The sequence below is a fragment of the Lepisma saccharinum genome, chromosome 11, assembly GCF_977018435.1.
Source record: "Lepisma saccharinum chromosome 11, izLepSacc3.1, whole genome shotgun sequence".
Classification (NCBI taxonomy): domain Eukaryota; kingdom Metazoa; phylum Arthropoda; class Insecta; order Zygentoma; family Lepismatidae; genus Lepisma; species Lepisma saccharinum.
In genome coordinates this window covers 54,051,578-54,074,470 of record NC_139239.1, presented here as the reverse complement: position 1 = coordinate 54,074,470, position 22,893 = coordinate 54,051,578, and the positions used below count along the sequence as shown (strand labels likewise).

Below are 22,893 nucleotides of genomic sequence, written 5' to 3'. Positions count from 1 at the left end.
AAGTAACGTCATGGAAGGACTAGACCTGCAGAAAGGACGGACAGAGATTGCCGATTTAGTATGAGTAATCTACTGTTCGTAGGTTTCTTAGCGACCTTGTCTTGTGAGTAATCGTTCGGTAAAAGCATTTCCGTGCGCAACAAAAGCAAGACAATGTCCACAACTTTACTATGTACGTACAGGAAGATATTGCGATAACATGCAACAATGTAATTAGGCTATCGCAAAGCAATAATAAAGGTCCTCATCATGCTCTTCCCTTCGCGTGACGTCATGCCCAGGACAGGAACCTAGCATCCGGGTCAAATCCCGACGACTGCTGCAGCATTTAGTGACGTAAGCAACGCGTCACTTCTTGTAGGAGTGTGTTTTCACATGCACGGCGTCCCAGGAGCAAGAAAGACAGAAGGGAGGGAGGGAGGGCTTGTTTGTTGTTATGTAATGAAGAATAAACGTTACGCGTCCATGTAACGACCATGTGACTCTCGCTGACCAACCAGGGAAGTCAGGAGGTGGAAAATTGCCTTTCGAGAGAAAACATTCTCGAGGTGGGTGCAGGGATTCCATGCCTTCTTGGCTCCCAGGCAATTTGACCGTTTGACTATGTTTCAACATGTTTTGCCGATCAGTAGCTATTTGGACGCGATAACCTTCCACTGGCTCTTGTCGCTGGACAAGACTCGAACAGCTGACGCCGATATACCAGCCTCACTCGGGCAGTGAAGGTTCCGGCCGTTTTCCTTCGATCCAAGCGAATGAAATCACCAATATTTACATTGAGGGACACTAGTTGTGCTTGACGAGGCAAAAAAAGGGGGGAGGTACAGAGGAAGTTACTCGGTGACCATTTTCACCGGTGCATTGCACTCCCAAGGTCTTGCAAGCACAGACCAGCAGCTGGAAGACTGATAACAAACCTCCAGTTTGGCAAGCGGCACGAACGCGTGTGTGTCACGTGGTTAAGTGGACCTTGTTTGTGGTTATTCTGTTCCTAGTGCGAGTGGAGATGGCGCTACGTACCCTGGCAGTCCTGGTAAGTACATTTATGCAATAATATATTTTCAATTATACACGTGTTCCACGAAAACTGACAACTAAAAGTTTTCCTTTTTTTGTCCAGTAAGGCCTTCTCAAACTTGTCATTTGGAGTCCTGGATTCGATCCGCGTAGAGGCACATTACACAGTGACTTTAACCTTATTTTAAATGTACGTACATGTCCATTCCCGATTAACCAGTCTTTTTAAGTTCTCTTTAAGCACAAGATAGGTAGATAGGTTAATAGGGACTGGATCTACTGTTTTAAAAGGGGATACGAACCACTATGTACAGTCACGGACACGTCTGGGTTGTAACAATCCCATTAACGCTCAATCGGTTCGTTACCATAAATGTCCATCGTAACTGTACCTTCACTAGGGTATCGAACCCGGAACCATGTGATTGCAAGGCGACGACGTAACAACCCCCTACAGGGAGGATTCGATTAGCCTACGTGAGCATTAAGTCCACTATCAAACCTTGTCCAGTAATTTTTACTAGCGTATATAATATCCGCGGGACTTACAATCAAACTTGTTAAGTTATGTCTGATCGAGAGCAAAGCAATCTTGGAAAGTTCTGGGTTCGAGTTCCGACATGATCGTTTGGTTGTCTTTACTTTTGCATCTATTCCTCATTCATCCTCACTGTCGCGACTAACGTAACAGAAACGTTAAAAAAACATGCAAATGTGTACATGCTCATATGAATTCATGAGGTCTATAATCATAGTGAACGGTCTTTGGTTTATCGTGTAACAAGAAGTCCTGGTTTCGATACCTGGTTGAGGCGCATAGTTGTTCGGATCTCGCTTCAAAATTGCAGATGCAGTCCCGAACTGCGCACAAAGTGAACTTAACAAAAACAAAGTCAGTGGTTTGTGGAAAATGTTCCCATTTGGAAGATTTAAGGCAGAAAGAAAGATAAAATAACATAAATTTGGCTCTTGTGAAAATTTTGGATAGGCGTTGGGAGACGTGTGCATAAATCACTGTATCTGCTGCAAATAAATATTTTCAAGTAAACCATGCTTCAGTGTTCATGGCTTCTAAAAGTCTCTCTCTCTCTCTCTCTCTCTCTCTCTCTCTCTCTTCCTTCCTCTTTGTTCCATTCTTCTTCTGTTCCACCATAGCCATATCGTTCCTTTTTCCTCACTCTCTTTACTTCTTCGTCTCTATTCTTCTTTAGTCCTCTGTTTTGTTATCTCGTTTTTCTTCCTCTCTTGTATTTTTGTTTCTCTCTCTTTCTTTTTTACCTTTCTCTTTTTCTATCTAGTTTGTCTTCCTCTCACTTTCTTTTATGTTTGTGTTCTTCCTCTCTCTATCCCTTTTTCTTCATCTCGTTTCCTTCCCTTCTCTCTCTTTTATTTCATGTTCCCCTCCTTTTCTCTTTCTATATCGTTTTTCTTCCACTATTCCTTTTATTTTTATGTTCCTCTTTCTTTCTCTTCTACGTTTTTCATTATCTTTTTCTTCCTCTGCTTCTTATCTTTTTGCTTTATCTCTATATTATGCGTTTCTTCCTCCCTTCTCGTACGTCCTTTCTTTCTTTCTTCATTCCTCCGTTTCTCTATTTGTTTCATTCTATCTCTTCCTCTCTTTTTTACCTATTCTCTCCCTGTGTGTGCTCGATTTTGTATAAATTATTTCAGCACTTCTTTATGTGAGATGGCTGGAGCTTTGCAGTAAACAAACAATTGCAACACATACACTCATAGTTAACATCGCCCTAAGCAATGTACTCCACCGGACAACGTTGGTCGACCACCTGGTGCGTTAAACCAGTACAGGGAAACAAACAAGATAAAAATAGTTTATTTGATGAGATTGAATAAGGAAAAGTTTCTCTGTGGGAGTTCGAGTGGGAGGGGGCGAGTTTGGGGACAGATGGTGAGGTGTTCGTATGGAGACAATAAGTGGGTGCCTACGGAAATTATTCTATCTGGAATGTTTTGTGCAATTTTCATTAACTGAAAGGATAGAATCCCCCGCCTTCCACTCTCTTAACTTCCACTGGATTTATACCAATGTATATCTTCGCACTAACTGTTCTTACAATTCGAAGTCCATTACGTTTCTTTATGAAATAGTTTCCAAGTTGTCGTTTGTTTAAATTGTTGTTTTTCAGTCTTACTTTAAATTGTTGTTTTTAAGTCTTACTTTATGCACAGATAGTCTAATCGGGACTGGACCTACAGTTTTAAGTGGAATCCGAACCACTGTGGAATGTGCCTCCACCGGGTATCGAACGCAAGATCCCTTGCTTACAAGTCGACCCAAGTTGTTTTAACTGCTGGAGCACCACCGATAATCCGAATCCTCACCAATTTCCAGCACCGCTTTCATCAAAGAAAACTAAGAAACAAACATAGACTTATCTTTTTCTTATATTTAAGATTAGGAGTTCTACTAAGGAAAGTCTATCTAAGGAAACAATATCAATTCCACCACTCTTGTCTCAAGAAGAAAGAATAATTGTGAACGAAAACCAGCACTTCTTTGATATAAGCAAGTAATAGCTATTCTCTGCAGAATATTATTCAGTGTAGAAAAGGCCTTAATCCCGCTGTCTGTGTATCTGGTTCAAACAGGTTCACAAGCCACAAGATGACCTCAGTTCAAGGTAAGCGTTATTCCACTAATGCATTATCGAGCAGCTTCCTTCGCCAGACGCTAGTTACTGGTAATGTGCAGCTGGGATTGGTTGGTTATTGTTACACGAATTCATATACACAGGCACATTAACACTACAACCCTTGGGAAGCCTTAGCCCCCTCCACAGAAATTAGCTTTCACCTATGATTTTGATTATCGTATAATCCTTCCTGTATTTAATCTACATCACCCTATAATTTTCATTTTCCTCCAATCTCCATCTGTTTTCTATCTCTTGCTTTCTCACTTTCTTCCTGCTCTTTATTCCTTCTCTCAATCATTCCACCTATCTATCCCTTTTCCTCTCCCCTCTCTCTCGCTCAGCAATAAATGATTCTCAAAATGTCTCATTTACACTATTCGGTTGATTTGGTTTATTTTACTTAAAATTCAGGTTTATGAACATTTACAAGTCGAATGGTACTTTTCTTACCGTATGGAACATGAGGGGCAAAGTAACAAGAATTTTTTATGATTTTGCAAATGTAGCAGTTATTTATCAAAATAGTCCTGCATGATATTTGTATGGACTTACAACTTTTTGATTCTGGCCCCGAAATTAAGCCTCAAGTTCGATTCTGCCCACTCAAAGTTAGGTCCCAAGTTACACCTATGGTTGTATATGATATGATGAAACGGATGGAGGAAATCTCACAAAGATCACCCTTTCCCAGGCTGAGATTCGAACCCGTGACCCCCTGGTACACTATTTGTGTCGGCAGAAGGGTGGCCTAGAGAACATCGGTGGCGACGGCCCTACATCAACCATAATGTGACCTCCCGAATACGAGCAAAAAATAGAAAAAAAAAACTTGTCTGTGAGGACTGTTTGTACAAACCTTGCCGTAGCGAGGTGAGAAATGTTAAACCCATCTGTCACATCAGAGTACATCCACTTTTCCTTCTTGGGGGAGAGGAGCTGCTACTGAATGGTTGATCTACAGGGTGTACCAAAAGTCTCATTACCCCCCCCCCCCTTTGAATTGTAGACAAACCTGCAAAATCTTATTTTAACAGCATGCGTATGATGAGAGGATGTTATACCATTAAATCAGACCAATGACCACTATTTACTACAGAGGATCTGTGTGCACAGCGCCATTTTCATGGCACAGTATTATTCGCCTCCAAGTGCGATGTGAAATCCTCCGTGACATGGCTGGCGTGAGGGAAGCAAACGCACTGCGAACAGCTTCTTGAAGTTCCTCAGTTGTCTGATAACGATTATGGGCGACTTTCTGTTTGATGTGTCCCCATAGCGCATTATCACAAGTCAGATTTGGACTTGGGGGTGACCATTTTAGAGGTGCCGGGAAATATGGCGATCCTCGTCCAATTCATTTGTCTCTGAACACATCATTGAGGTATTCACCTGAAATCCAGATCTGACATCTTATGTTACGGAAGATTTCACATCGCACCTGGAGGCTAATAATACTGTGCTTTGAAAATGGTGGTGTGCACACAGATCCTATGGAGTAAATGGTGGTCATTGGTCTGATTTAATGGTATACCATCCTCTCATCATACGCATGCTGTTAAAATAAGATTTTGCAGGTTTGTCTACATTTGAAAAGGGGGGTAATGGGACTTTTGGTACACCCTGTACACGTATTTGCCAAGTGCGTACACGATTTATGCCCGTTTCGCCCAGTTCCGAAGAACTTGTTTTATTGGCCCAAGTGATAATCCGCGCCAAAACGGAAGTACCGTTTAGCCCAGAGGGAAATGTGAAAGTAAAAATGACCAATCGTGTAGAGCCACGTGTCCTTTCTCTCTACACCCCACCTATAACCTTACCTAACATAACCTCACTGGCTAATACTGTTGTTGATATTGTGTTTGTACTGTGTATTCTTATGTACATGTATCTGTATTTCTGTTATTGATGCATTAAACAATGCGACAAGGCTCCCCTTTGGAAGCCACACCTCATTATTTGGCTTTTTACTTTCACATTTCCCTTCACATTCAAACCAACTTTTAAAAATTCCCTCTGGGCGAAACGGTACTTCCGTTCTGGCGCGTGTTATCACTTGGGTCAATGAAACAAGTTTTTCGGTACTGGGCGAAACGGGAATACACGGCCTACACACCTTCCATCCCAGACTACTTGAAAGTGGGCTCTTTACAAACAAGCTATCCAAGCAAATTTCCCGTCGATCTCATGGCTAAAGTAAACAATACTATTGTGTCCGAGAAAAATTTCCTTTTAGGCTAGCTTTACCGATGGAATGGGTAATCGGGTAGCAGAGAGTGTCATGCACAGAGTTTTTCGCTAATTTATAATGTAATTCCTATGTAAATCAGAGATGCCAAGGCTGATAGTTTAAATGCATTGAGATTGAATTTCATGAAAATTAAATTGTTTATTTCTATGTTTGACTATATGGCACACATGAAGTCATTGACATAAAGTTAGATCATACATGAATTTTGCCGTACGAGAATACTCAACAAGAACTATTTTTCCCTACGTTTCAGTTTATATCTAGATAATCTTCTTGTAACTGGACATACAGTTTAGAGAGATATTTGAACAATTTTGTAATGCAATTCCACCTGGAATCAAACCCAATATCATTCTCTTAAATTTTTCGGGTCTGTTTTTTTTTTTTTGGCTAATCGCAAAAAAATGATTAAATTAATTAAGGAACACTTAACTTAGGAACGCCCAAGCCGAGATTCTATCCGATATCCTGGGTTGGAAAGTTGTGACTAGAGCATTATAAAGGACAACTGTTGTAGGGAGGGGATTGTATAAATCGGTGGATATACACATAGTTGCATAAAAGCTATTTGAGTTGCAACGCTGTAACAAAGAGATCCCCACATATGCCCCTTGAGGCTCAGTTTGGATACCACTTAGCAGGTCACACCTTTGCGTGAAGAGAGTACTCAAAGAGTTCCAAGAAACAATCATCTGGAAATTCCATCGGCTAGATACATTGCGGTCTTCCATTCGAGGCAGCATCATTTGCGAAAGGTCAACCAAAGTTCACCTTTCGAGATCATGCGTTTGGGATATTTTTGGAAAATATTTCAACCGGGCCTTCGATTCTGAAAATTCAACGTCACGTCTCGGATACTTTCAAAGGAAACTAGTACGCGGTTATTGCAATATTACGCTCACTTCCAGCACTCGAAGCATAACTGGTTTGGCTTCTTCCAGGTACAATGCGTGCCATGATGCGTCACGACTCATCAAACGTGCTTCAAGCACACCGAGATGAGTCCGTACTCTTGGTTTCAGAAACGCAATGTCGATTCTCGGAACGAACCAGCCTTCGGATGACTCACGTGGATTTATTTTAGGGCAGAACTTTGTGGTCTCTCGGAGAGAAGGGTTGATGATTGCTTGGTTCTTGTTCTCTGCCTTTTCTTAGGAATGGCGTGATAAATATCTGGAGGAATATTTAGGAATTTCCTGCCGGGGGATATAACGGGAGATAGGAATCAGAATTCCTCCGTTGAGGCGATTTGAATTCTCACGGTTCGGTTCGAACTGGATTTGGAACAGTCTTCCGGGGGCAAGGGGGGACTCTGGGGCGCCAGATTCAATTTTGGACTTCAAGAGTTGTTGGTGCACAATGCGTCTGCGCCTTGTAATTGAGATTGCATTTATTTATTTATAATTCATCCAATAAAACAGGAGCCATTTTAACAGGGACGCCGTCAAAGGAGGTCCCAGGGGCACTGACTCCCAAAACTTCATCATGGACTCTCCGAAATTTCACGTGGCTTAGGGGAATATTTCCTTATTATTAAAAAATGTATATATTCAAATTATTTATTTAGAACACTTTGCATGACAATCACAATCGATTTTATTTCCTTAGCTGTTGTACTTCGGATGTGCACTAATTTGAATATAAATGTAATTATGTGCCCGTTGCAAGTATTCGAGAAACTTTTCAAGAGACTGACACCACTTCTCGATATTCACGTTATGTATTGTTAAAGCGATTCAAATAGCCTCTTGTTGTTCATATGTGTATTCGATGTGTATGTATAGTTACATCTATTACATCAATAACTCTATAAATGTGTACGTAATATGGAGAAGATTGATTTTCATATTATGAACACATCAGCACGTAGGCTATTTTTTCCCGTCACACAGTACGAGAATAAGCCTCTTAACTAAAACAAAATTACGGACACACTCCTGACTAGATAATAAAATACTGTGTGGCCAGAATTAAAGTTGCCCAACTCGGAGCCCTCTGTAGCCTGTTTGAGGCATCGTAGAACTCTGAAATTTGGTGAATCCACTATGCAGACCATGGGGAAGAGGATGGAGATAAAAAATAGCTCAATTTTCCGCCACCAGGTTGAAATGTGGCGCTGTACTTCCATGATTGGTTGTACAAATAATCACGTTAAGTGATTTAGCTGAGTTATTAATTAGAAAGACATTTGTTACTGGCTGGAAATAATCTCTCGTTTATTGCAAGATTACAAGGTAAAGGCAAATCCATAACCAATTGGAGCAGTTTACGTCATTATTACAACCCATCATGGAAGTACAGCGCCATATTTCATACTGGTAGCGGAAAATTGAACTATTTCTTTTTATCGCCATTCTCTTCCCCATGGTCTGAATAGTGGATTCACCAAATTTCAGAGTTCTACGATGCCTCAAACAGGCTACAGAGAGCTCTGAGTTGGGTCACTTTAATCCTGGACACCCACTCAATTTCTCAAACTAACTGTTGCTACGGACATTGCTAGCTGGCGTTGCTACCGACGTTGTTAGTTGGCGTTGCTACGGACGCTTTTTCTGCAATACAGGCCACCGTGTGACAGTGGTTAGTGCAATATACTACGGAGCAACAGGTCCCATGCTCAATTCCTTATTAAAGCAATGATTTTCCACTGTCTTCGTCCCAGCATTTTATTTCATTAATTTAGTATTTTAGTCGCAATTGGGACAAGAGTTAGAAAGACGCTGTAAAATACCGAACATAGAAAACAGAATTTAGCTGCAGAATTTAAGTTATAGCATGGTTAGTAACAATGAGTGGCCAACTTTGGTATTTGACGTGATGCGATATCCCTACAGAATAACAAATTTAGTGGGCACTATTGTAAGTTGACGCTGGATATTTCCTGCATTGTGTGTTCAGTCTTTTAGAAACTTTCCAAAAGCTGATATTGGACACCCGTCGGTCGTAAGTTAAGTACTACAACCAACGGAGCAGGAAGAAATAGCACAGCCCTCTCGGTTGTTATATACCAACTGGTCTCAAGATAAAAATGCTGGAATACTCCTTTGGTTGGTCTGGGAAGGCATTCTATGTAGAGTTGACGGACGTGTTTCAGTTCTCTGAAGGGATTCCCCGATGGAATGTCGACCTCCGTGGTGGAGTGGTTAGCACTAGTGTTGTTCGTTATATCGTCTGGACAATATCGTCCAGGCGATATCAACTAGACGATATATCGTCCCAATGTTTTAGGCGTATATCGTGTCGTATTGTCTGTGACGATATATCGCGATGTCAAATTTCCCATATAGTACATCCCTGGTTATCACAGACCAAGGGTCCCGGTTCCGAACCCCGGGCAAGATGTAGATCTTTGTGAATGTCTGAATTCAAAAAATACAAAATTGGGTTAGATTGATTTTAAAAAGATAAACAGAATACAGGGATAACTATTGTTTGTTCCTTGTATTGTAACTATTGTAAATTACCGCTTAGAGGTTCTTTCTTTTTTCTTCATTCATTTCTTTTTAATTTAAAGTGGCTTGTGCCAACGTTGTCGCATTGCATCGGGCATCGAACACGGCAACCATTTATTACGATGCGACGACGCACCATCGTGGAAGCTTTTCGTTTCAAGTACCACACATAAACAACTAATAGACTATCTGTCCGCCATGATAATGAGTGACTGTACTGGGTGAAATTTTGAGGAATGTTTGGGTTTCATTGCGAGAGAATGACCATGTAGAATGGCAAAGACATCCTCAAGATAAAATTTACTTGAAGAACATTTCATGCTATTCAATTTCCATGAAGATACCTTTTCCAACCTACCTGCTCTTGACGACCATGGACATCCTGAAAGGGGAAAATAAGTCAACCAAAATTATATATTTCAGACACACAATTTCATTTCAGCCACAATATTATATTTTAGCCTAATTATTACATGAACATAATAATTTAAAATTCAAGCAATGTGTTTTTAGGAGACAATACTATTATGGGGGAAATGTGCCTTGTTTGACCCCGACTGAAGAAAGAAATACCTTGCTTGCTCCTCTATGGAAATAAACCTGCGGGCGTCCATGACGACCACGGACATCTTTATCGCGTCGTTAATTAAATTTAATTAAATCAACGTGCACTGGCCAAACCCGGACCCTCTACTTCCAGACTATCGCAGCCTTACACGTCCCCGATTAGCATCAGGAACTGTCCAAACGCTCAAGGAATCGACGACCGACCGAGCAATCAAACATCACACCTGGAGTTTCACTTTCATCTTTGTTGGAATTCCTGGAAACCTAATCTCAGACAAACGCCAGACGCGCTTTCGCCACTTGCCGAGGGCAAATTACTTGCTTCAATTTCAAATAAAACGATCCGGGACCTTTATCCTGTAGGTAGAGCATCATCGCTTTCTTCTCGGGCGGCGATGTCGCGTACAGGATCTTGCAGCGTCTCTGCAACGAAGCCGGACATCCTGAAATGGATAAAAAATTAAAGAAAAAGCAGGACTTGATTCGGTAAAGCGTGAGACTCTCTCTCTCGTCCAAGAGACTTTAATGCTGTTTTATTACCGCTTCTGTCGGGAATCCCCCTCACTTTCACTTTTTTCCTTAATACGCAAACAAGGGCAAGGTGGCGAGTCTTGCTCACATGTTGCGTCACGCTCTTTTTCTCATGTGTGTTATGTGCGTCCGCAATTCGCATGTTAAACACATGATAATCCTGGGCGAAAATGTTGCTTTACCGTCTCGGGTATGCTAGTGGGTGAAGCGATTGTCATTCTTAACCTTTTTCTTCGCACATGACTCACTCTGGCGATATCCTTGTTTATGTAACTGCATTTCGCTTTCCCAGATGTTTATTTTTAAATGTCTATTTCTTCCGCAACTTTCAGTTTCTTGTTAGGGCAGTTTCATGGCAACTCTTCAAAACTCACATTAATTATTATTCACTTACGATTCGCGGTAGAGTTACACCACATATAAAAATAATAGTTATCTGTGGTTACACTTAAGCTAACAATATGCTTTATTAACAGATTTTCTAACTATACAGTTTTTGCCCACGACACCTTTCTTATTTTGTAACTTTAAGATTGCATAAGTATGATTGCATGTTCATGACAACACCATAGTAGGGGGTTGGGTGACCAACTCTCCCGTATTTCCCGGGATCTCCCGTAAATTAGAGATATTTTTTTTATCCTCCCGGCTCCCGTATTGACGTTCTATTTCTCCAGTATATTGCATCCACAATCTAAATCGCGAAATTTAAATTCATTCCCAGTTCGGCGAACCATGCAAAATCAAGTCGACCCCAGTATGTTGCAGTTTAGCGGGCGGACGTGATGTCATATCTTGCAGTAGTTGATTGATGCTTAGTTCTGTAGCAGCAGTGGACAGAAACAAGCAAATTTGTAAATTTTTATTTTCTATCGTGCTCTGTATATTTTAAAATTTCTAAATTAATTATTTTGTTTAATGTTTTCCATGCCATAAATATTTGCTGGAGGGACGCCGCGCCACTAATGCGAAAAAATTGTCGCGACTAAATCTCCCGTAAATTCAATGCCGAAAGTTGGTCGCCCTAGCAGAGAGACATGTGTAAAACCAGAGTAATTTATGATAAAACCGTGCAATTCATTGTTAGAAGCATGAAACTTTGTAACGGTCCGCCCTGGATCGTACTTGGTTCGATGGGTCTATTGAGCCTCGGCTTCACACTCAGTATCGCTTCGGGGCTTGGGTCTCCTCGGCTCAAGGTTCGGGTTATTCCGGCTTCTTCAATCCTCGATGTAAGGTCCCTCGTAATTCTAGGTCAAAGGTTCTCAATGTACTTATAGATCTTGACCAAGATTCTATAAGTAATCGACAATCCTTTTTCCCACTAGGTTCTGTCGATATTCAGTTAAGTACCCAACTTCCTTTTCTCTTTTCAGCCTCTGACCAGAGAACTGAAAATTAATCCGCGACCACAGAATAAGAAAAGGTGTTCCCTGACCAGGGACACAAACGTTGACTACTAACAGTCTATCGACCGATCCCGAATTCTGGTGTATCCTACGACAATCACAATCCTCTCAATTATATCCCCTGACCAGGGGCATAGAACCGAGAGAACATAAGCCTTCTGACCAGAAGAGCTAAGTAATTGTCCTAACGATAATCCAGAATAAACTAATTCCTAGTAGCGACGTGGAAGTAAGCGCAGAAATACGGGTGTGAAAAGAAAAGACGGTAATACGAGTTCCGTATTTATCTGGAGTTCGAATACAAAAGGCCACGGGCCACCGAGCTTCGCTGCTTATATAGGATTTCTCGGTGCCGTGAAGGATTTACAAACTTTTATCTTAACATCAATTTTACATTACAATAAAATACATATTAATAAAATATCAATGAGGAACATAATTATCTACATGCAGAAATTACTATTTTTAACCTTCTGTGAATATTAAATATGCAATATAATTTTCATTGTTACACTCAGCATTTAATTTGACTAGGGAGTAGGGCTTCTTCCAACTCCCCTCTCTCCCTGCAACGGCCACGCGAAAAGACAACAAAGAAAAGAAAGAAAGTTTACAACGTTAAAATGTTAAGCAATTTTTTTTTAAATACAGGTTTTGTCTTGCGCGGGCATAACTTTCGTTTACCTTAACGTAACTAAATTCTGATTACACCGTCTTGCAGTAAAAGAATCAGGGATTAATATGATATTAGTTAAATTATTGTCCGCCAAGGGACACGACAGATATAGCGTTGGGAAGACAGCCTAATCTTTCGTCTTTTCCCCGGTTTCAACGTTTACATAAAGTTGAGTCTGCCGGGCTTCTACACAATAGCGATTGCTTTCTCGCATTGTTGTCCCCGATAACGAAATTCCAGCTCAGCTTGCTGGCAGAAAGAAACAAACTCTTTGAACTTATATTTAACATCTGGATGTATACTCTATATACGAGGTGGGTTCCACTTTTCTTGGTAATTAACCATTAACACCCAAAAATTATAAATACCAAACAAAGGAAAATATTAAGTTTATATACATCCTTGTAACGTGAACACTGCTACACGTTACAACTTCCTATATTGTTTAAAAAGCAGTCTTATAGTTGTAAACATTGGAGGCATTTCAAATACTCCGTTGGTCAGCAACAGCAGCCAACTGGCGGTGGATTCGAGGGTGTTTTGTAACACATGATGTAAATTAACTTTGTGTCTTACACAAAGATTTTTAGTGAGTCAAGTTTTTTGCTTTAATTTCTAAGGGGAATGTGGCTAGACCAATCATTTGCAAAGATCAAAGTATTCATATTATTGGGAATTGGGTGTTCTACATGTACTGAAAGGGTGAAATCAACGAGAAAGAGAGAGATCAGAGATATTATCCCCCTTAAAGAAATTGGAATTGAAAGGATACAATATACCATTTCTTAACTATGTAACAATGAAAAATCATTCCACATCCATTAATGTTTCAATCATCAAAGATTCCCCTGCCGAAAAGTATGCAGCCTTGTGGATTACAGAAAGAAACTGACCAACCTTATCGAGCCGAGAGACTGTTTTCCACTTACGTTTTCATGGCACACGTAGTGCCGATATTTTACATGTATTAAAGTGTTCACAAGAAGCTTGTAGGTTATATGGACGTTAAGTTTGAACTTGGCAATAGACATTTGGTAAAGTTTTCGGTGTTATTATTTCGTTAGCTCTCTTAGAATATAAATAAATTAAGTGTTTCTAAATTACGTTAACGTAAGATATAATGACCTAGGTTAGAGCTAATATTATAAGATACTAGCTGATTACCCGGCGATGCCCGGGTATTTATTTATCCCAATCTTGTATTACACAGGAAAATAATGAATTCTAACTATAGTGTAATTTAACTAATTTTAAATGTGATCGTGAATGTCACCAATTAGCTTAGCGACTCCGAAAACTATGGATTCGTCACTAATCTAGGTGATTTGTGGCATTTCATTTTTCACCCCCTCTCACCCCCATGTTGAACTTGGAGTTGAACCGCATTGGGAGTGGCACGAAAACTATGGATTCCATTCGCAACACAGCCTGAATGTTAGACAACCCGAGAAACACTATCGTTGTGCGGATTGCATATAGTCACGGATGTCTGTTTGTGCGGAATTTAATATCGGTGGTTCTCGATCATTTTTACATGTCACCCCTTCCCACCCGACCCCTAGGGGTGCCAGGGGTGTCTTACCCCCCAGTATTTATTTCCAGGTTGCAAGTGATACGCGTACCAAGTTTGGTTGTAATCGCTCCAGGCGTTCGAGAGTTATTGCTGAACAAACATACACACATACATACATACATTTATATATTTATATATAAACGAAAAAATAACTGTATAATAACTAAAAGAAAGCTATTCAATGATATCACGCTTGATTCCCCACCCCCGCGCCCTGGGGGTGGGGCGGGGGCAACTGTGAAATTTTAAATGGAAACCCCCATTTTGTATTGTAAAATCGGAAAGAGGACTTCATTCCAAGTCCAACGAGCTATCAACAATCCTTCTAGCTCAATTAGGAACGGAGATATGGCGATTTTAAATTTTCGCAATGCCTCTGATTGAGCTACTAGAGTGGAAGCGATTGCAGATTCGGAATCTGCTCGTCAAGACCTTTCAATAGTCTACCCCTTCCATATACCCTACTCGAAAATTTAAAATCGCCGTATCTCCTCCTCTTTCCGATTCTACAATACAAAATGGGGTTTCCATTTAAATTTTCACATTTGCCCCCGCCCAACTCCCAGGGGGCGGGGGTTGGGAATCAAGTGTAATATCATTGAATAGCTTTCTTTCACTTATTAAACACGTATTTTTTTGTTTTCCGATTCGATGTGTATTTCTCACGATATGTGACCGTTCCGGGACTTTTGGACCACCCGGTATATATAAGAGATTTAGTTTACTGGCTGATAACATAATATAAATTTGCATACCAAAAAAAGCCGAACTTCCGAATGCAATATTAAATATGCCACTGAGTGAGCACCGGCCCCCCCCCCCCCAAACCCCGCCAGAAGCAAAATGCTTAATTCGCACAGTGCTGAACGATGACCATCATTAGGTTAATATCTCTGATATCTTGTGCAAGAGTTCAATTTAAAACTTCTTGAATTCACGACGACCTATTCCTAATATGGTTACACGTGTCCAGCCCTGCAAGAAGACCAAGAGGAAGGTCATGTTTGGGTTTCTCCGCCTGTTTTGAATCCCGGGGGCCATGGCCTTCGCAAAATTGAAAAAGAAAGAAAAAATAGTTGTTTTGCAAAAACCAGGCCCTACCAAAAGTCCAGACACGTGTCGTATATTGCGCAAGCGCGACTAACGAACCTCAGAGAGTTCAACGATCAAACACACCCATGTATTATAATGAGTCTGCGACTAGCCGTGTCACGGTGGACCAGTCAATAGGGCGTTTGACTTCCACGCGAGAGTCCCGGGTGTGATTCCCGGGGTTGATAAATACAGGTGGGAGCAATTCTGGGGGTTCATCCAGACACTAATAAATGGGTACTTGGCGGGGGGAGGGAGGAAGAAGGGACCGGAGCGTGGTGCTGAGCACATCATCTCCACAAACTGTCGAGATTGTGCATGTGTGGAGCCCTCCACATCCCCCATATGTCTTCGCGGCAATGTGCAGAGACAATTTATCTTGTTTATGAACTTGTAAGAACAGTAAACTACAACATAAATGATTCTACAATGCAAACTATACGTACGGTCACCGGCAATAAGAATGGGACTCCTACATCCTGAAATTCTCCCTTCCCTGCAATGCTATATATGTGTTGCCTAAATCTACAGCGATGAGTGGATTTAAATAGAAATAATTCAATGGCATTTTCTGTCATTGCCGTTGAGTAAGACACACACAACACAATGCAGGGAAGCGAGTATTTCAGGATATAGGTTTCGTTTTTATTGCCGGTGACCGTACATACAAGGAAAAAATGCAGAGACTAGCTTTACCTTTGCCTTTATCTTTATATGACCACTTCCTTACAACTAGGCAAAGAGGGTTCTATTTTATCGACTTCATGCTGTTTGTAATTATGAGGTCTGTTTCTTCACACAAACATAGATACGTGGGAATAGACTTGTCAGCCATGACAGATTACCTGGGAATCTCCCGGAATTTCAGTCCCGCTTCCAAGTAATTTAGAAATTTAATAATAACGAGGATGAAAATCTCTTAATATTTTATCATTCAACTGTACATGTACAGTTTAGTTTATTCGAATATTTCCTTAAAGACAATCTGAGCCTCCCCGATGGCGTAGTGGTAACGTCAACGCCTTGTAATCAAGGGGCCGCGGGTTCGATACCTGGTAGAGGCACAAGTACTTCGGACCCTACTTTATACTGTAAGGCCAGTCCAAATTAACCTTCCTGTGCATAAAGTAGAATTAGAAAACCAAAATTCAAACTTAAACTGATTCCGGGCAATCTGGTAATCTAGTTGCACAGATTCATATTTAAAACATGTCAACTTGATTATGAGCTTTTCAGTTTCGAGACCTAACATTTTTTTAACATCCCCGCTGTTAACATTCGCCATTCGAGAGCAGGCCGCGTTGTGGTTTCGTCCGCGGGGGCAAGAGATCTCTCGTTGAACGGCACGTGAGGCATTCCGCGTGAGAATTCGCCGAGTTTTCTTCCTTGGGAACCCTTTAGTGTCTTTTTGTTGCCGAGGGGGATTACCAGTGGCGTCATGGCAGGAATTTATTGCCCACGACTCTGATCAAGGTTAGATACAATAATTATGTCGTGGGTGTACGTGGGAACATTTGTTTCTGCACGAAAATGTAATACTTCCTTTGCTTCCGATGGCACCTATCATGTAAAGATAATATTATCGGCAAATCCAAACCTTTTGAAACTCTCATGGCAAATTCTGCTGGTATTTGAAACAGAAGCATCGAGAATTGGGTGGCAAATCCAAGATTCTGCAGTGTGGTGGTGAATTTAGAATTCTGATAATTGCATGGTGAATTCAGGATTCTGGAATTTAGAAATTAATGCAGGGTTCGGCAACCTGGTGGCAAATTCAGCATTCAACAATCTAGTGGTGGCGAATTCAGTATTCAACAACCTAGAGTGGCGATATCAGCACACAACAATCTAGTGGCGAATCCAGGCATAAACGTTGGTACCTTTCAGTTATTGGTTGGGACATGCTGTATAATACAACCGTTATCTTATGTAAACATTTGTCTCTGTTTTAATGGGGAACGCGTTTGACCTGTTCCCCCTCTATACGCTCGTGTTTGAAAGATTAAACAACATCGTGGGAGCGAATTCAGTATTCAACAACCTAGCGGTGGCGAATTCAGTATTCAACAACCTAGTGGTGGCGAATTCAGCATTCAACAATCTAGTGGTGGCGAATTCAGCATTCAACAATCTAGTGGCGAATCCAGGCATAAACATTGGTACCTTTCAGTTATTGGTTGGGGCATGCTGTATAATACAACTGTTATCTTATGTAAACATTTGTCTCTGTTTTAATGGGGAACGCGTTTGACCTGTTCCCCCTCTATACGCTCGTGTTTGAAAGATTAAACAACATCGTGGGAGCGAATTCAGTATTCAACAACCTAGCGGTGGCGAATACAGTATTCAACAACCTAGTGGTGGCGAATTCAGCATTCAACAATGTAGTGGCGAATCCAGGCATAAACATTGGTACCTTTCAGTTATTGGTTGGGGCATGCTGTATAATACAACTGTTATCTTATGTAAACATTTTTCTCTGTTTTAATGGGGAACGCGTTTGACCTGTTCCTCCTCTATACTCTTGTGTTTGAAAGATTAAACAACCTTTGTAGCGAATTCAGTATTCAACAACCTAGTGGTGGCGAATTCACTATTCGACAACCTAGTGGGGGCGAATTCAGTATTCTAACAACGTACTTGTGGCGAATTCAGCATTCAACAATGTAGTGGCGAATCCAGGCATAAACATTGGTACCTTTCAGTTATTGGTTGGGGCATGCTGTATAATACAACTGTTATCTTATGTAAACATTTTTCTCTGTTTTAATGGGGAACGCGTTTGACCTGTTCCTCCTCTATACTCTTGTGTTTGAAAGATTAAACAACCTTTGTAGCGAATTCAGTATTCAACAACCTAGTGGTGGCGAATTCACTATTCGACAACCTAGTGGGGGCGAATTCAGTATTCTAACAACGTACTTGTGGCGAATTCAGCATTCAACAATCCTGTGGCGAATTCCGGCATAAACGGTAGGTACCTTTGATTTACTGAAATGGGCTACTTGCTGTATAATAAACATTTATTTTACATATACATTATATACTCGTCTGGGTTATTTGCAGGACGCGTTAGTTACCCCTCCCGCTAATGACCCATTTAAATTCAGTATTCAACAACCTGGTGGCGATTACTGGAATTCAGTATTCAACAACCGGGCGGCGATTACTAGAATTCAGTATTCAACAACCGTGTGGCGATTACTGGAATTCAGTATTCAACAACCGGATGGCGATTACTGGAATTCACTATTCACCAATATGGCGACGAATCCAAGATTGGACAAATCGTCTGGAAAATCTTGGATTAGTGAATCATGTAAGGTATTCGGATTTGAACGACCATCCCTAGCAGTACCGTATACTCGAGACTTCCCTTCCGTGTGCCCTGTTCCCGGGGATACCAGGGAATGGGCACAGCCATGGACGTCCGCAGGATTTTTTCCAGGGGGCAAACAAGGCACATTTTCACCAATAATAGTATTGTTCCCTCAAAAAATATTGCTTCAATTTATAGTTATCATGTTCATGCAATAATTAACACATATTATTGTGGCTGAAATTAAATTATACGTGTGAAATATATAATTTGGGCTGACTTTCATTTTCCAGGATGGGCCGTTGCCCCTCCCTTTCCCTCCCCCTCCCGGACGTCCATGGGCACAGATCTATTGTGAGGCTTTATTCGTAACCATCAACCTCTCCATTCTGTCGCCTGCTATGCAGTACTGCCTTAAATATCGGTTGTCAGTTCGAACAGACGGAAAAAATAAGCCAATTTAGGTAAATGCGTAGCATGAATGTTACCAGAAGATACTTGCACATAAATTTCCTGCCTTTCCTGGAAAACAAACGTGTTACGTTGCATTTTTACCACGAGGTCAACGGTCAAGGAGCTTGTGCTCAGCCAAGGTGAACGTGGAATGGTGAAATGGCATCATGAGGTGAAGACTCGGCGTCTAATTGCAGACAATCCTTGACGCCTCGGTTTTAGCGCGCAATACAAAAGACTTTCTCCTGGGGAACAAATATAGTGACAGGAAGTGAATATTGGTGGGAAAAGGCAGATGAAGAGAGTTGTTTAGCTTACAAATTACGCCGTTTATCCATGTAAAAATAAACTAACACGAATATCTCTCTTTTTTATCCTTTAAGGTCATCACAACGATGATTAGATGAAAGAGAAAAAATGTATATTTGTAATTTATGTCGCTTTCCGTCACTTCTGGTTAATCGTGAGGAAGAGGACGAATAAATATGCTGAGATGAAATGTATAAACGGGCAATCTTAAACACACGTGAGCGAGACACAGAAAACGAAATTCCAGAGAGGATTATGCACGCTATGGGTCTAGGAGTAAAAGCCTCAAGCATTCATTGCGTACAGCTTACATACAAATAAATCGATCACACCTTTATAATACGATTGGATCCTTAGTGATTTCAACAAAATTCAGCTCATTATCTCTCATTGTGCAGGATGTGGGGTGTACGCAACATAAAGTAAATCTGTTTATAGACCGACATCTTGAAATACGTCGACCAATTTCGCTCAAAAGCAACACCAAAGCAGCCTTTCAAGATATCGAGACGCTGCAAAAATGTTAGTTCAAAACATGAAATTTACTGTAATTCGCGTGGTTAGAACATTGGATGACATGCAGTTGGTTTCTTCTACTCTTGAACCACTCGCAAGATATTCATTCATTCATTGTTTTCTGCCTAATTGGCAGGTTTTTCACTGCAATCTCCAGCTTTTCCTATTCTCTGCCTTACGCTTCGTAATAGCATACGACCCAGTTAATTTAATATCATCCATAAGCTGATATCTCTTTCTTCCACGGACTTTTCCTCCTTCAACCATTCCCTCCAAGGCATCTCTTAGCAGGCAGTTCCTTCTTAGACAGTATCCTAACCAGTTTCTTTTCCTCTTCTTGATGGTCTCCAGTATAGATCTTTTTTCACCAACTCTTTTCAGTACGGCTTCGCTTCTTACCTTGTCCGTTTCATACGCTCCATTTTTCGCCATGTACACATTTCAAAAGCTTCGAGTCGTTTCTCTTCATTTCTTTTCAACGTCCAGGTAGTGCTACACTCCACACAAAACATTTCACTAATCTCTTCCTTAGACCTATGTCCATGGGACCACAAAAACATTTTTTATTTTATTGAAAGCTTCTTTTGCTATAGCTATTCTCATTTTCACTTCTTGTTTGCAGCTCATGTCACTGCTTATAGTGCATCCGAGGTACTTGAAGTTATCCACTTGCTGGATTCTTTCACTGTTTGCTCTCACATTAATATGCCTTGGTTTCTATACCATATAACCATTGCCTTTGTCTTCTTTACATTTATCTTCATCCCATACTGCTCACAGCTGCTGTTTAACTCTTCTAACATACTATTTATGGTTATTCCATCCTCAGCTAATAATGCCATGTTATCAGCAAATCTTATGCAGTTTATTCTTCTTCCTCCCAATTTGACATCTCCTGTGCCCTGGAAACAATTTTTCACTAGATCTTCTAAATAGATATTAAATGAAGTAGGCGATAGGCAGCATCCTTGTCGTACTCTTCTTCCAATTTCACAGCCTTCTGTCAACATTTCTAATTATCAAATTACAGACTGAGCAATACTCTAAGTTTATGAGAGTTGTGTTCCTTACCTACCCTCTAAAAACTGAGTCTACACAGAGTTCTGAAAATAAGAAATAGTGGTTTTAAAGATTGCAATATATAGGTAAAGGTAAAGTGTTCCCCTGTGCATAGCACCACGCCATGAAGGCGTATAGGGGGTGTGGGGGTAACGCCCCACACTTTCTTGATCCGGTCGTGAGTGGGGGTGATGTGATCAGCATCACGCCCCTGACCGCCTTTACCCCCCAGGGTTTCCCCCAGGTACCCATGTTATTCGACGCTGGGTGGGCGCCGGGGCCGCTTTCACCGTTAGAAAAGTTCCCGGATTTGAACTGGCCGGGGATCGAACCCGGGACCTTTAGCATGGTAGTCAGACGCGTTACCGACTGAGCCACCGCGGCCACACGATTGCAATATATGTGCATGAATATTTACTATTTACTGAGGCATTTTTGTCAAATATAAACTCATAAACTCTCCAAAGGGAAGAGTGCAAAATATACTAAAGATATAATTATTGTTTGTAAGGAACGTTTTGCAAGAATATCAGTTTACCGTGCTTGGGATTTCCAGCGCAACTTCTTTAACGTATGTTGTTGCCATCTGATAACTACAAACTGCTCTCTTTGTAAAAAACGAAAGTCAGGTTTCCGCCATTAACATCTCTCTTAGCCTATAACTTAATACACTTTTTCCTGCCTCTTTAGTGAATTCACGGAAGAAAATTAGCATGGTAAAGGCGTTACTGTAACTGTTGTACGCCCACTCTCAAGTCTCGACATGCGACGTTAACAACTCAATCATTAACATGCATATTGTAGCATGACTATTTCTTAGACCCTTCACGCTTTTATAACACTCGTTCTAGGATTCGATGCTCAAGAAGCACAGAGATACGGTGGGCGATGTCCGTCCCGATTAGCCTGTCTGTGGATATAGCGGATTTAAAACAAATTGCTGAAGAGACACTACCAAAGAATCACGGTCAAATCCCGGCCTGGGCATAGCCTAGTATCATTTGCAATCATCGTTGCGAGTATCGATTGAAAAAAAATACAAAGAAACACTCATGTTGAGACGGGGACTCTAACCCAGAACCTTCGGTAGAAGCATCGTAAGAAGACTATTCGAACTCGGCACGTGCTTGTTCTTTGATCTAATTCATTCAACATTGGTAATCCATTCTCAATCAGGACGTTAAAAACCTTTTAAAAAACTTTTATAACAGCAACAACAAACAGCATGAGAATATCGATGTAATTAATTACAATTCTCAATCATTATTTACAGTTGTGCTTACATCACAATGAAACTTTAAATTTCATCAGCATATAAAATAAACTCAAGAGTTGGAACTATTAGAAAGAACTAATTGTTATTGAAGACAGCAAGGAAGTATCGGGCGGAAATAGTACAAGACTTGTCAATCTGACCCAAGACAATGTAAACGAAATATATTAAAAATTAGATTCTCAGATAAGATTAAAAAGAGCGCCATCTACCGTGATGTCGAGAAAACTTAATCACTAGTACAAACGTTTGAAAATCATTACGTGAGCTCGACTCGAAGATTTCTTTTATATTTCCACACAAAAGGTCATATTTGAACTGTTCTTGTAATAGAGAAAATGTTTACAATTATACAGGGTGTCTCAAAAGTAACAGCACAAACTGACATAGGTGAAAGTACACGACAATAGAAGCAAAAAAGTCTCAGTAAACATGGGTCTACAAACGAGCCGTTTTCGAGATAATCGCGAATGTGTGATTACTGACGTCATTGTTTGTAAACGTCGTCCTAGTTAGTAAAATGTTTTCGAACACCCCCGGTTCATTTCGGAATTGGTCACACGCATGTACAATTATCTGTATATTGATTGTATCCATCCTGTTTGATTACAACGCCACCTCTCGGAAATGTTCTGCTTTGTAAAGAAAGATCAAACCTCGGAACGCGCAAGGAGTAAAGCACTCGGTGTTTACAAAATGCAATCAGTGACGGCTTTTAACCACACATTCGCACACATTA

General features: G+C 40.7%; 1 protein-coding gene across 1 annotated transcript in view; it reads left to right on the top strand.

Moving 5' to 3' along the window:
• Positions 1 to 504: 504 nt before the first annotated feature.
• Positions 505 to 22,893, top strand: part of LOC145994807 (uncharacterized) — a 49,099-nt gene continuing 26,710 nt past the window's right edge. The window contains exon 1 of the mRNA XM_083131114.1: positions 505 to 1,033. Within this exon, the coding sequence (XP_082987240.1) occupies positions 1,007 to 1,033 (27 nt within the window). The 5' untranslated portion in view covers positions 505 to 1,006. The remainder of the gene's footprint in view (positions 1,034 to 22,893) is intronic.